The sequence below is a fragment of the Myotis yumanensis genome, unplaced genomic scaffold (genome assembly GCF_028538775.1).
Source record: "Myotis yumanensis isolate MYYU_CA2020_CCGP unplaced genomic scaffold, mMyoYum1.0.hap1 SCAF_8, whole genome shotgun sequence".
In the NCBI taxonomy this organism is placed as follows: domain Eukaryota; kingdom Metazoa; phylum Chordata; class Mammalia; order Chiroptera; family Vespertilionidae; genus Myotis; species Myotis yumanensis.
The window spans coordinates 71306314-71318410 of record NW_027223759.1 but is presented as its reverse complement, the minus strand read 5'-3'; the positions used below and the strand labels follow the sequence as shown (position 1 = coordinate 71318410).

The 12097-nt window shown below is 41.4% G+C and overlaps 1 protein-coding gene across 1 annotated transcript; it reads right to left on the bottom strand.

Annotated features, from left to right (window-relative positions):
- Positions 1-3533: 3533 nt before the first annotated feature.
- LOC139015803 (PRAME family member 15-like) lies at positions 3534-5018 on the bottom strand. The gene has a single exon (XM_070423501.1). The coding sequence runs from the start codon at positions 5016-5018 to the stop codon at positions 3534-3536; it is 1485 nt and encodes a 494-aa protein (XP_070279602.1).
- Between the last annotated feature and the right edge of the window lie 7079 nt (positions 5019-12097).

Here is a 12097-nt window from a genome sequence, read left to right as displayed (position 1 = left end):
TAGGAAATAAAAATGCAGAATATGTGTTGGATTCTTTGATTATCAGCAGATAGCTCAATCACATTATAAGAATAATGTTGCCCACAAACATTTAAATTGATAATAGACTATTGTGTACACAAAATGCTATTTAGAAAGCTTTCTGCTTTATTTCTGAACAAAGCAATAGGTATAGGTCAGTTATAAGATTATATAAATTAATAAATGCCAACTTCTTTGGGTTTAATAATTCTTCCTATGGGTTTGGTAGCTAAATATAAAGCATCAATCTTTAAAGCTGGGGAAATCATGTTTATTTTCAAGAAAATATGTAATGTTTAATTGTTTGACTCTCTAGAATAGCAGATAAATTAAATATGTGCGTGGTCCAATAGTCAAATGAAAACCATGACCCACTATAGTACTAATTAAAAAGGAACAAACAAAATCTATGACAATGGATACTATCACAGGTCTACAAAACTAGAGAAACATCCATTATTTACAATCTCCATGACTCATTATTCACATGGTCCTGCGGTTCTATCTCTGTTAAAATTTCCAGGAAAACTTTTCTGATTCCTGGATGAATTTTCCTTCTTTATTTAATTATTCCCAGCTCCTGCTCACTGCCCTAAAGGATACCTACCTCTTTGAGACATTCATACCACTGATTACTGTCAAGAGATGTCATTTTCTACATTAAACGTTTCACCCAAGGCGGAATGAGCTTCACAAACATCCAGAATTAACTGCAGAAACCCAGCAGGGTTTTTTGTGTTTTTGTTCGTTTGTTTTTTGTGTTTTTTTTAATACATTTGGGTCACAGTATGGATTATATAACTTGAATAGCCTTCCATCTCAGATCATCTTCATGGGGGAATTTAAACTGTTAAAAACCTTCTTTATTATGCTGTGAGAAACTGTTTGAGTATAAACTACATATATACAAGTAAGCCAAAAAAACTACATTATAGAATACAATGCCATCACATATCTTGGTCATGCATCTCATGAGTTAGATACTTAGGGATTCTAATCTGTATTGTTCCCAGTCAGCAGCTACATCCCACTCAAAATTATTTTGGTTTTTCAATTTGTCTGTATTTGCAGTTATCACAAGGATAAGTTTACAGGCTAAATATAACACATAGTGTGTGCTTAACACTGATCAATGTACTTCATACATATTTACTCAGCTTAGCACATGGTAAGTTACTTACATAAAGTAACTATTGTTCTTCCAGTAGCTACTGAAATTTGTTTTGCTTATGTTTGATGATATTTGTGTAGATGACTGACACTTGGCAACTGTGAGCAGCCAAAGCTCGCAAGAAACCATTTTCCTTCACTACAAAGACCCTAGGAATTTTCCCACTAGTAAAGGAAATAACAAAAACCAATGCTATTATTATTTTGGATTACATGTTCCTTATTTTTCAATGCCTTAGACCAGTGATTTTTAACCTCTTTTATATTATGGCACACCTACACTAATTACTAAAATCCTGTGGCACAACAACAACAAATATCTATAATAAAAGTCTAAGCAACTGTTATGGCAGAATGACCAGAATGACCGGTTGCTGTGATGTGTACTGATCACCAGGGGGAAGACACTCAGCGCAGGAGCTGCCCCCTGGAGGTCAGTGAGCTCCCACAAGGGGAGCACCACTCAGCCAGAAGCTGGGCTCATGGCTGGTGAGCACAGCGGCAGTGGCGGGAGCCTCTCCCACTTCCGTGGCAGTGCTAAGGAGCAATGAGCTAAAAGGTAAGGAGCAGTGAGCAGGTAGGTGGTAAGGAGTGAGGGGTCCTGGACTGCAAGAGGGTGCAGGCTGGGCTGAGGGACACCCTCCTTCTTGTGCACAAATTTCATGCACCAGGCCTCTAGTATATATATTTGCTGATCTGACAAAAATAAATAAAGGCATAATTTTGATTCAATCACATCAGATGGCTATTGTTGGCAGTTGTCTTTTTTTTTTTTTTTAACAGTCTAAGGCAGTGATTCTCAACCTTCCTAATGCTGTGACCCTTTAATAGGCAGGGTACTTGTATGTGAGCGTATCTGCATGTGGGCGGACCCGCCTGGGGACGGATAGAGGAGTGGTGTCTCAGTTCCTAGGACCATCGAAAATTTGGTCTTAGGCGACCCCTGTGAAAGGGTCGTTTGACTCCCAAAGGGGTCTCGATCTACGGTTGAGAACTGCTGGATTAAGGGAAAAGAGGTCAGTGCCGCTGACTAAATAACCATGTTTTAATAATTCTTGCAGCACTCCAGTGTGCCTCTTGTGGCATACCAGTTGAAAATCACTGCCTGCGACTATATTTTGAGTTACTACTAAGTATAAGGCCACATGTTATAAATATGTAGGGTGTCCCAAAAAATGCATATACACATTTTGAATAATTATAAAAGCAGTGTTTATTAAAACATATTTCATTTTCAAAATTGATCAACTGTTGCTGGGGTCCAGCCCCAGCAGTTCCAGGGGTCCCCAAAGGTGGGGATGGAGTCAGTGAAGAATGAATGACACGGAGGCAGCATTCAGGTGATCTGCATAGTGAGGTTCTCCATCCAGGATCTCCAGCCAAGTTCTGTCTAGGTTCTCCAGCCAAGTTCTGTCCAGGATCTCCAGCTAGGTTCTGTAGCCATGTTCTCTCGCTAGGTTCTCCTGATTCTCCAGCCATGTTCGGTCGCCGGGTTCTGTCTTCTATTGTCTTGTTACATCTGTATTTATACCAGTTGATTTTAATCCTGTCAATTTCTATTCCAAAGGTTAGGGCATTTCTTATCTCCATTCCAGGGAGTAAAGATTATGTAGCTTACGCGTGATTGTTCATAGTTAAAGTGATTACCTATCCACCAGGCACTTAGTTAAGGGATTTATTCCCTCCCTAACTTCAGGGAAAAATCCCTACCTGGGGAAACAACCTTTCCAGAGAGGTGACCTTGGTTAAAACACATAGCGCCAAGAAGGGAAGCAAACATATTAAGAACGGTATGCCATATATGCCAGGTCTCATGAGACATATGCTGTGCAGATGTTTCTTCCCTGCAACTGTGTCAAGCAGCAAGGATGGACCGGCTTCTGGCAAACTGTTAAAGTGTGTATACATTTTTTTTGGGGGGGAAGCATCTTTTTTTTTTGGCCTTTGAAATTGTCTTTATTTCTGATCATTCCTTTACAATCATCCACCCCAGGATTAACTACTACCAATGCAGCTAGAGCTCAAATACCTCTTTCCCTCCCCAACCAGTTCAGATTCATGTTTCTGATTCTAGGACACTTGGTCACTGAGGTCCCACGAACTCCCCAGCATTTGCCCCTGTGATCGTGGACCCGGGCTTGGTCCCTTCCTTTCTCCATTCACAGGAGCATGAATCTAGAACGTGGGTGCCCCCTGCATAAGGCACCCAATTCTATATTACAGCTTCCAAGGGACCAGAACAAAGTTTCTGCTGAGTGTTCCCACTGAGCAGGGTCATTACAGGGGCACAGTATGGCTACACATCATAAAAACTCCACATCATAAATTTTACTGTTGCCACATTAGTGACAGTACTTGGTGCCAGGACAGATGGTGTTGGGATGTTCTAACTCCTTCAGCATCCCCACTAACTCATCCCAAAACAGAGCAAGTCTCTCCGTATCCACAGTCCCCTGGGTCTTGTAACACTCCAGGGGAATGGGGTAGAGTATGCTCTCCAAACTGGGCAGCACAGCTATGTGGCACAGCAGCTTCTTTACGGTGGCCATGGAGAGGGGGTTATCAGAGATGGTGAAGTCTCTGAGCTGGTGACAGCGGCTCAGGACAGGCAGGATGGCCTCGACTTGGGAGTCCACTATCGCACAGTTATCCAGGTGCAGGTCCTGGAGGCTGGGTGCCACTGCCTCCAGCAGAGCTTGGAGAGGCTCAAGACTAAAATCCTCGAGGCTGAGGCCAAATAGATCCAGGGACTTCAGCTGCCTGAGGTTTGGGCACTGGAACAGGTGTGTCAGGTCTGAATGCGTCAGCCGCTGGCAATGTGTTATGGAGAGTTTGTCCAAGGGGGTCTGCAGGCACCTGAGCATCTGGTCCAGACGGCCTCTGAGGAAGGAGGGAGAATCCATGTTGAGGTCCCGGAGGTGCCTCAGCCTGCGCATCTGAGACAGGAATTGGGAAAAGGATCTCTGCTCCTCCTGCTGTTGGCTGTCCCAATCCTCTTCCTCTTCCCACTCCTGGTCCTCCCACTCCTGCTCCTCTTCCTCCTCCTCTTCCTCCTCCTCTTCCTCCTCCTCTTCCTCTTCCCACTCCTCCTCTGTCAACATGTGAATGTAGGAGAGAGAGAGTCTCTGCAGGTTACTCATCTGGCCCAGGTAAAGAGCTAATGTCCCCAGGGTGCGTAGGTCCCAGGTGCATTTCACTTCCACCTCCTGGATGCAGTCCAGCTGCACCCTATCCAGGACCTTTCTGACACTCTGGGAGGGCACCTCAGAAAGCCTCAGGGTCTTGCAGCACAGGTGTACCAACTTTTCCCTCTGCTGGGCCCATTGGAGGATGTACATGAGAAACTCATCCCCGTCCCTTTCGTTGAAGTTAAGGTCTAGGAACACCTCCAAGGGAGCCAAGGGGTGCTCCATGTTGGGGCTGGAGCTGTGCACAGCCACTGGTCCTGTCAGTGAGCAATTCTGGGCGCTGTCTCCACACCACATCCTCCAGAAGTTGTCACCTGTTTTCCTTAAATCCAGCACCCGCAGTTTCCAGCTCCTGGGCCGAACCTCCTGGGCAAACAGAACGTCAAGCCCATCCAACACGGCTTTTAAGACCTCATCCAGGGACAGATGTGACAGGCAGCCCAGAGGGAGGATAGTGAAGGGCCAGGCATGCACCATCGCCTTCAGGGGCTCCCAGATTTTCCTGCGGTAGGCCTGAATGAACAGCGGTGGGAAGAGAGCAGCCGGCAGGTACTCCAGAGCTGTGATGGCCGAGGCCTGGTCCCTCAGCAGGCTCTCTCCTGCCAGCTGCAGGAGTGTGGGTGGGGTCTGGATGTTCATCTTCAAGGTGCTCAGAAAGGAATCCTTCTGAAACATCTGCTGTGACTGGGTTTGCTGGGGCTCAGATCTCAGACCTGGTGGAGAACCACGGCACTGACTGCAGAGCTGGAGGACTATGAATCTCTCCTCTGGTGCCTGAGGTTTTTATACAACTTCTCAAAAGCTAACATCCAATCAGAACCCTCAGTCTCCATCCCTTACTCTTATTGGGATTATTTCCTCTCTCCAGATTAATGGATTGAGAGAAAGTTAGGGAGGGACAGGGTTGAGGACTGGCTCATGGATTCCTTCCACAGACACTGACTGTGGTTGACGGATGGCTCCTAGTTGTCATCCTCAGGGTGGGACAGTGAAGGTGTAATGGGTTCCTGATGTTAAACAGGAAAAGACACAACCTGAGAGCGTGGTGGCTGGGGGTCTTTGGCCACATTAGAGTAATCCAAATGTATCCACAGTTAAAACAGCCAACGCCCACAGCTGACACCATTTGGTGTCATCCCCAAAGAAAACAAATGAAATGTGTCCATGCATCAAGTAAGGTTTTATGTCAGGTAACACAGCAGATCATGAGCTCCACAGGGATTAAGGGGTGGGCAAGTGAGAATGTGGCTGTCCCTGTAGACCCCAAGGCTGCTCTGAGGGAGGTCAGATAAGAATCTCCATGGGAAGCAGGGTCAGGGCTGGGCAGGGTGGGGGTGGGCCATCCTAATAGAACCCTGTGAATAACCCAGGGCCATGTAACAGATGGGTGTTTTTTCTTGGAAAGAAGAGAGATGGAAAGACTCTTCTCTGGCTGAATTTAGGGTTTAAAAGGAGACAAGCTGGAGGACAGACAGTGCCATCCTAGAGGGCAAAGGGAGAGATCGCATCTTCTGTCCCTCCCAGGAGGAAAAGGGTGGGTCTCCTCTGGGAAAGATGGGATTAGCTCAGCAACTGGGTGGAGAAGATTAAATCTAAGAATGTGATTAGAGGGAAAGAGGCCAGACCTGGGAGTTAGACATTTCCAAGCCAGAAAGCTGTCTGGGGGAGCATCTTATATGCTACAACGATGTGAAACATGGTTCTTGTTTTTTGCAGTGTATCTGAAGTTGCTCTTACTATAGTTTTCTCTCTTCATTGGTTGCCTCAGAGCTCACTATCTACCTTGTTGGACTGAGGTGCTGCTACCTTTATCCTGCAAACAAAGTCTTAAAATGTGCTTGTAGGATGGGCTTCCCTTGGTGCCATGAGAAGTACATGTTTCAGACAGACATAGGAGCATGTCACCACCACTGCCAACCCAAAGCAGAAACACCTCAGTGGAGCTAATATCTATTAGAAAGAAATGCTCCTTACTTTTTGCTACTGAGAGCTCTGAGACTATCTGTTATGCAGCAACAGTAAACTGCTGACCAATAGAGACAGCAGATCTGACCCTTCTCTGAGCTTATTTTAGATCTCTTTGCAACTCTAGGTGTTCCAGGCATTTTGACTTTCTTCGTGTCTTCAAACACTAACTTTATTCTTACTTTGTAACTTGTGGACAAGCTGCCCACTCTGCCTGGACTCTGCTTTCCCCTGGATTGCCTTGCTTTCTTGTCATCTTCCAGGTTTCAGCTTAACTAGTATCCACTCAGTGGGACATTCTCAAACCACAACACCTAAATATAGACCTCCTCACCTCTGCTCTGTAAGTCTCTATCACATATACTCCTGTGTTTATCACAATTCTATTTGCTTTGTCATTTATTTGCTTTATCATTTATTTGCTTTGTCATTTATTATTTTTGTAGCTAATCTCTGAGATTAAAGAACATATGGAATTTTTCTTCAGTATAACTACAGTGAACCCCAGAGTGACTGTTCAACGTATATGAGAGAATCAACTCTGAGGAATGGTTTCACCCATTTATCATACCCCAACCTGCCGGAAGCCAATTCTAGCATGACATAATTGCAAGAGTTTCATTCAAAAGGTTGATGGAACTTGGGGACTCAACAAGGGCTGAGTCACATATGTTGTCATCTGTTGGGAATGGCTGAGGGCATTTCCCCAAACCTGAAAAGGATACATAAATGATTGCTTGCTGCCAGACAGCTCAGAGCATCTTTTTTTTTTTTTAATATATTTTATTGATTTTTTACAGAGAGTTGGGAGAGGGATAGAGAGTTAGAAACATTAATGAGAGAGAAACATCGATCAGCCGCCTCCTGCACACCCCCCACTGAGAATGTGTCCACAACATGGTACATGCCCTTGACCGGAATCAAACCTGGGACCCTTCAGTCCGCAGGCCGACACTCTATCCACTGAGACAAACCAGTCAGGGCAGCTCAGGGCATCTTAATCTACATGTTATTGCCTCCTACTGGCCAAACACCTGAACTGCCGTAGGCAAATTCTTGCAATCTGACAATGGATTCTGTACCTAACTCTACCCTTTGAAGTGTATATCTCCACCTTGCCTTAGGACAAATTGTGTTAATAAAAAGCAAGGGGTCCTGAGATGGAAAAACAAAACAAAACAAAAAAAACAACTTAGTTCCTTTAGCTAAGTCCTCTCTGACTTCCTATAATGCCTTTCAAAATTATGTTTCATCTCTGGACTCTTATTTAATTTATGCACAGCACCTTCTCCAGATTTCTGAACCCTTCTAGATACCAGATCAAGATCATGGGCACCAACCCACCAAGGCAACCGCAAGAATACCACACTCAATTAACAAACTCACAGATAATAAAATGTGTCCTGTTTGAATAGACACCTTTTTTTTTCTTTTGAACATTCTAAAATTTTATTTTTTAAAGTTTTATATATGAAATAAACATGTCTGATATGCTGATAATTTCATGTCAGAGCTCTGAAGGATAGTCAGATGTTTTAGGCTTTTTTGTTTGTTTGTTTGTTTTTTCCACCACACTGTTATGGGTTCACTCAGCGAGATAGACCACCGACTCAGAATTTAAATTTAAGAGCCTTTATTAAGCTGGCCAGCTGACTATAGTTACAGCACCCTGCTGAAGCAGAGGCTGTACTGCAGCGCTGACTGCAAGAGTTACATTTTATTATTAAATTTTGTGGAGGCCCATAGAAAAATGTGTCTTTCAAATTCTGGGCCCCCCGATATGGAGGAAGCTCTCTTTATTTATACTTTTCCCAGTCCTTTGTCTCCCAAATTTGGAATGAGACTTCCGGGCCTTCTGAGAAAGGAGGCCTGCATGCTGGGAAGGGGCCATGAGACCATACCTCAAGGCCTGGCCTGATGTCAGTACCTTCCTATCTATGTGTTTTAGGAACAGACAGCACAGCATGACCTGTCTGGCCAAAGCGCCAGATATGCAGCCCAACACAACACTTTTCGTAGAACCTATAATTTAATGTTTTCTAAGTCACTGATTAAGAAAATAAAGATTTGATAGTGGAAATATATTTATATTCATCAAATTCTGGTTACAACTGGTACATTCAAGCACCAATTTCATTTTTTCCCAGTTTGACACTTCACTCTATGGTTTTCTGATGTAACTGGGAAGCAAACATCATCTTATGATTTGTTTCTTCCAAACCATTTGGCTTTAATAGTATATTCAAAAGTGCAGAAAAGACTATTTTTTTCTTTCACATTTTTATCCCATTTTTCTTTCAGTCAATATCTAAAGTATTTGCTAGATAAGAGCTGTATTCTTACAAAGTATATGGGTATGTAAATACATATAACATCTACAATTATTTTATAGTCTAACAAAGAATTATACTTAAAGATCAGCCAATTTTTATGCATTTATCATCAGTCCAATTTTATTCAAAGCATTGAGTATGCTTTTTATATCTAGAATTTTTTAGGAGTTATTTTCCTCTTTGAATCAGCTTCTATAAGAAAGGAAAAAATAAGCTCCAACTTTTAAATTATAAGATGACACAAACTACACAATAACAAGAATGCATTAGCTATTCTGTAATTTATATCCGAAATTGGAGAGATAATGTGCAAACACTTCATAAAAAATCCTGAGTTAAAAGAAATGTTTGTCAAATTTTTCTCTCACTTTTTTTTCTGTGGAATGCAGATGTTCATATTTAAATTTGTCACATTTTTATAGTTCTTTCTTTTTTTATAGTTCTTTTTAACTACTTTCCTCCTTTGATTTTTCCCCCAAATACAGAACAAAAAGCAAGAAAATTAAAATTCATAGCTATGAAATATATTTTACAAAGAAACTTTTTATTTTCTCTCTGTCTTTTTTTTTATGTTTCCCAAAGTTCTGCTTCCCAATATGTTTAAATATAAGTTTAGTTTATATTGCTGAGGAACTCTGCTGAAGATAATGTAGTACTTTGCAAATCAACATGCCACTAATTGCTTTAAATCTAATTGGGTATGGTATTTAACCAGTATGCTATGATATGGATTCTTATAGTAGCCAGGAAGCTGACAATTGGCCTCTTAATGGTATGGGAGAAGAAAGCAAAGGTAGAGCTTAAGAAACTGCATGTAAGAGCTAATTTTTATCTACCCTTGATTAGTAGTAACAACAACAAAAACCTATAACTATTGAAATTTAAAGATGATCCAAATCTTTATTCTAGTTTCCAAATCCCGTTTTCACATTCACTTTACTGTTTCCTAGCATATATTGAAACTTCTCTCTCTTTCTATTTTTTTTCCAGTTTATGAGCATGTTACTACTTTAGTAGAGCAAATAAAAGAAAATTCAGAAGAGAGGTGATATGAGTTAGTGCTCAATAACCAAAAAGATGCTACCACAAAGTATTGGTATAATCCCTGAAAAAAATAAACAGAGTGGGGTGAGTCTTCATTGCAGTGATGATGTAGTACGGAGGAGTAGAAAGCAAAGAAGGGGGAAAAGTAGTGAAAATTGAGACATGGAAACAAATATTCAGATTGAGGTGTGAAATTCACAAGAGCTGATAGGAATCAGGACTTCTATTTTTTGCTGTTCATAAAAAGTGAATTTTCACTACAAATGATGCTATTAGGATAAGTGTTATCTCTCAGTTTGATAGACACTGACACTTTTTAACCTTGTCCTCCTCCACTATCTATGTATACCTTCCACAGAACAGGGCTAAAATCCTGACTTTTATTATGTGATCTAATATACATGATTGAAATAACCTAGGAAATCTTATATCACAGCATTCCCACACAAATAAGATTTTACTCATCCATGTTGTGTATCTAGGAGAACTACTTATTCATCCATTCACACATCCACCCTTCCATGTATCCATCTGTTCACCCATCCATCTAATCTTGTTTGCAAATTATCATCATTAATTGTAGTTACTTGAATGTGTAATTCAAAGTGATAGAGAAAAGAAGGGTTGGGTATCTATTGTCAACAGATGTTAATGGTCTTGTTCAACATAATGGCCTCAAGTCTGAAATTCTTCATCTTCTTGTGTAGAGTTTGGTCTTTTACAATTTTAAATACAATTTGCCCAATATTTTTGTTATTGAATTTATACAAAACTTAATATTCTTGGTTGAAAACCACATTAGAAGATGAATCATACTTTTTTTTTTTAATTTTATTGATTTCTTACAGAGAGGAAGGGAGAGAGATAGAGAGTTAGAAACATCGATGAGAGAGAAACATCGATTAGCTGCCTCCTGCACATCTCCCAGTGGCGATGTGCCCGCAACCCAGGTACATGCCCTTGACCGGAATCGAACCTGGGACCCTTCAGTCCGCAGGCCGATGCTCTATCCACTGAGCCAAACCGGTTTCGGCGATGAATCATACTTCTAATCAGACTGTGGCACCTCCCTCTTGCCACACAGTAAACTGGACACATCAATAGCTGTGCCCCTTGTCAGCCAGAACGTCTGTGATGGGAAGCTGGCACATCATAAATCCAGTTGCATGAAAGTGATTTTTGTGAAGAAGAAATGACACACACTTAACCAGGTCTTGTTACAATCTCCAAGCTGTCATCTCTGTCTCAGATACAGCCATCAAAGAGAGCTGAGTGGCTGTTGTTCTCCATCGTGTTATAATAATACCACTGAAATACCCAGGAGATTTAGCATTTTAGATGTGGGCATTTTCATCAACATGTCTTCAGTTTATGACTTAGTGCATTTACCCCCTTTTTATAATTCAATTAGTGAGGCTAAATAAAATCCCACATTTTAAGAATAGAAACCTCATAAGTAAGGAAACCATCTTATATATATATATGTAAAGGTTCTTTTCTAAGGTTCAGTAGGCTTTTACTCATAGGTTAATGTAAGGAAACAATATAATTTGGAATTCATAAAAAACAGAGTTGCCCTAACCAGTTTGGCTCAGTGGATAGAGCATCAGCCTGAAGACTGAAGGGTCCTAGGTTCAATTCCAGTCAAGGGCATGTACCTTGGTTGTAGGCACATCCCTAGTAGGGAGTGTGCCGAAGGCAGCTGATCAACATTTCTCTCTCATCGATGTTTCTAACTTTCTATCCCTCTCCCTTCCTCTCTGTAAAAAATCAATAAAGTATACTTTAAAAACAACAACAGAGTTATCTAATAAAAATGCCTTTTGGATTTTTTTTTAAAAAGCAATAATTGAGGTAAAAGTGATGTGATTATGTTAATATCCTATTGAAGAATTCAGTGAGAAAGGGAGGATACAATTTATTATAAATTTTTTGAGCTGTATGAGTTATAAGCTTCCCTGTTGGGATAATTCAATAACTCACAGATACCATAAATCTCTTCATTTGAAGTGCATCGTTAATTTTATGACAAAATTAACCCAATACCATCAGATCAACAGGCAAAGCTTGACACCTTTTTTTTTAGACCTTTCTACTTGATATTTGACAGGTCCACAAACAATTTTGACAGTTCACGAGGCTTTAACCTTGAGCATACTGTAGCTAATAGGATCCTAGGATCAGCAGTGACATGATCATAGCTAGGGCCTTGTGGGTGGAGTCAATAAGCAGCACAGCTCACTGTGAAACACGACCCCTTTCCTTACCACGTGGGACCATCCTCAATAGGGTCCCTCTGACAGGGAAAGATTACTTTCAGGTCCCTGCTTGCAGTGTTCTGATAACCTGGCATAGTTAATTGTAATTGGGAGTCAA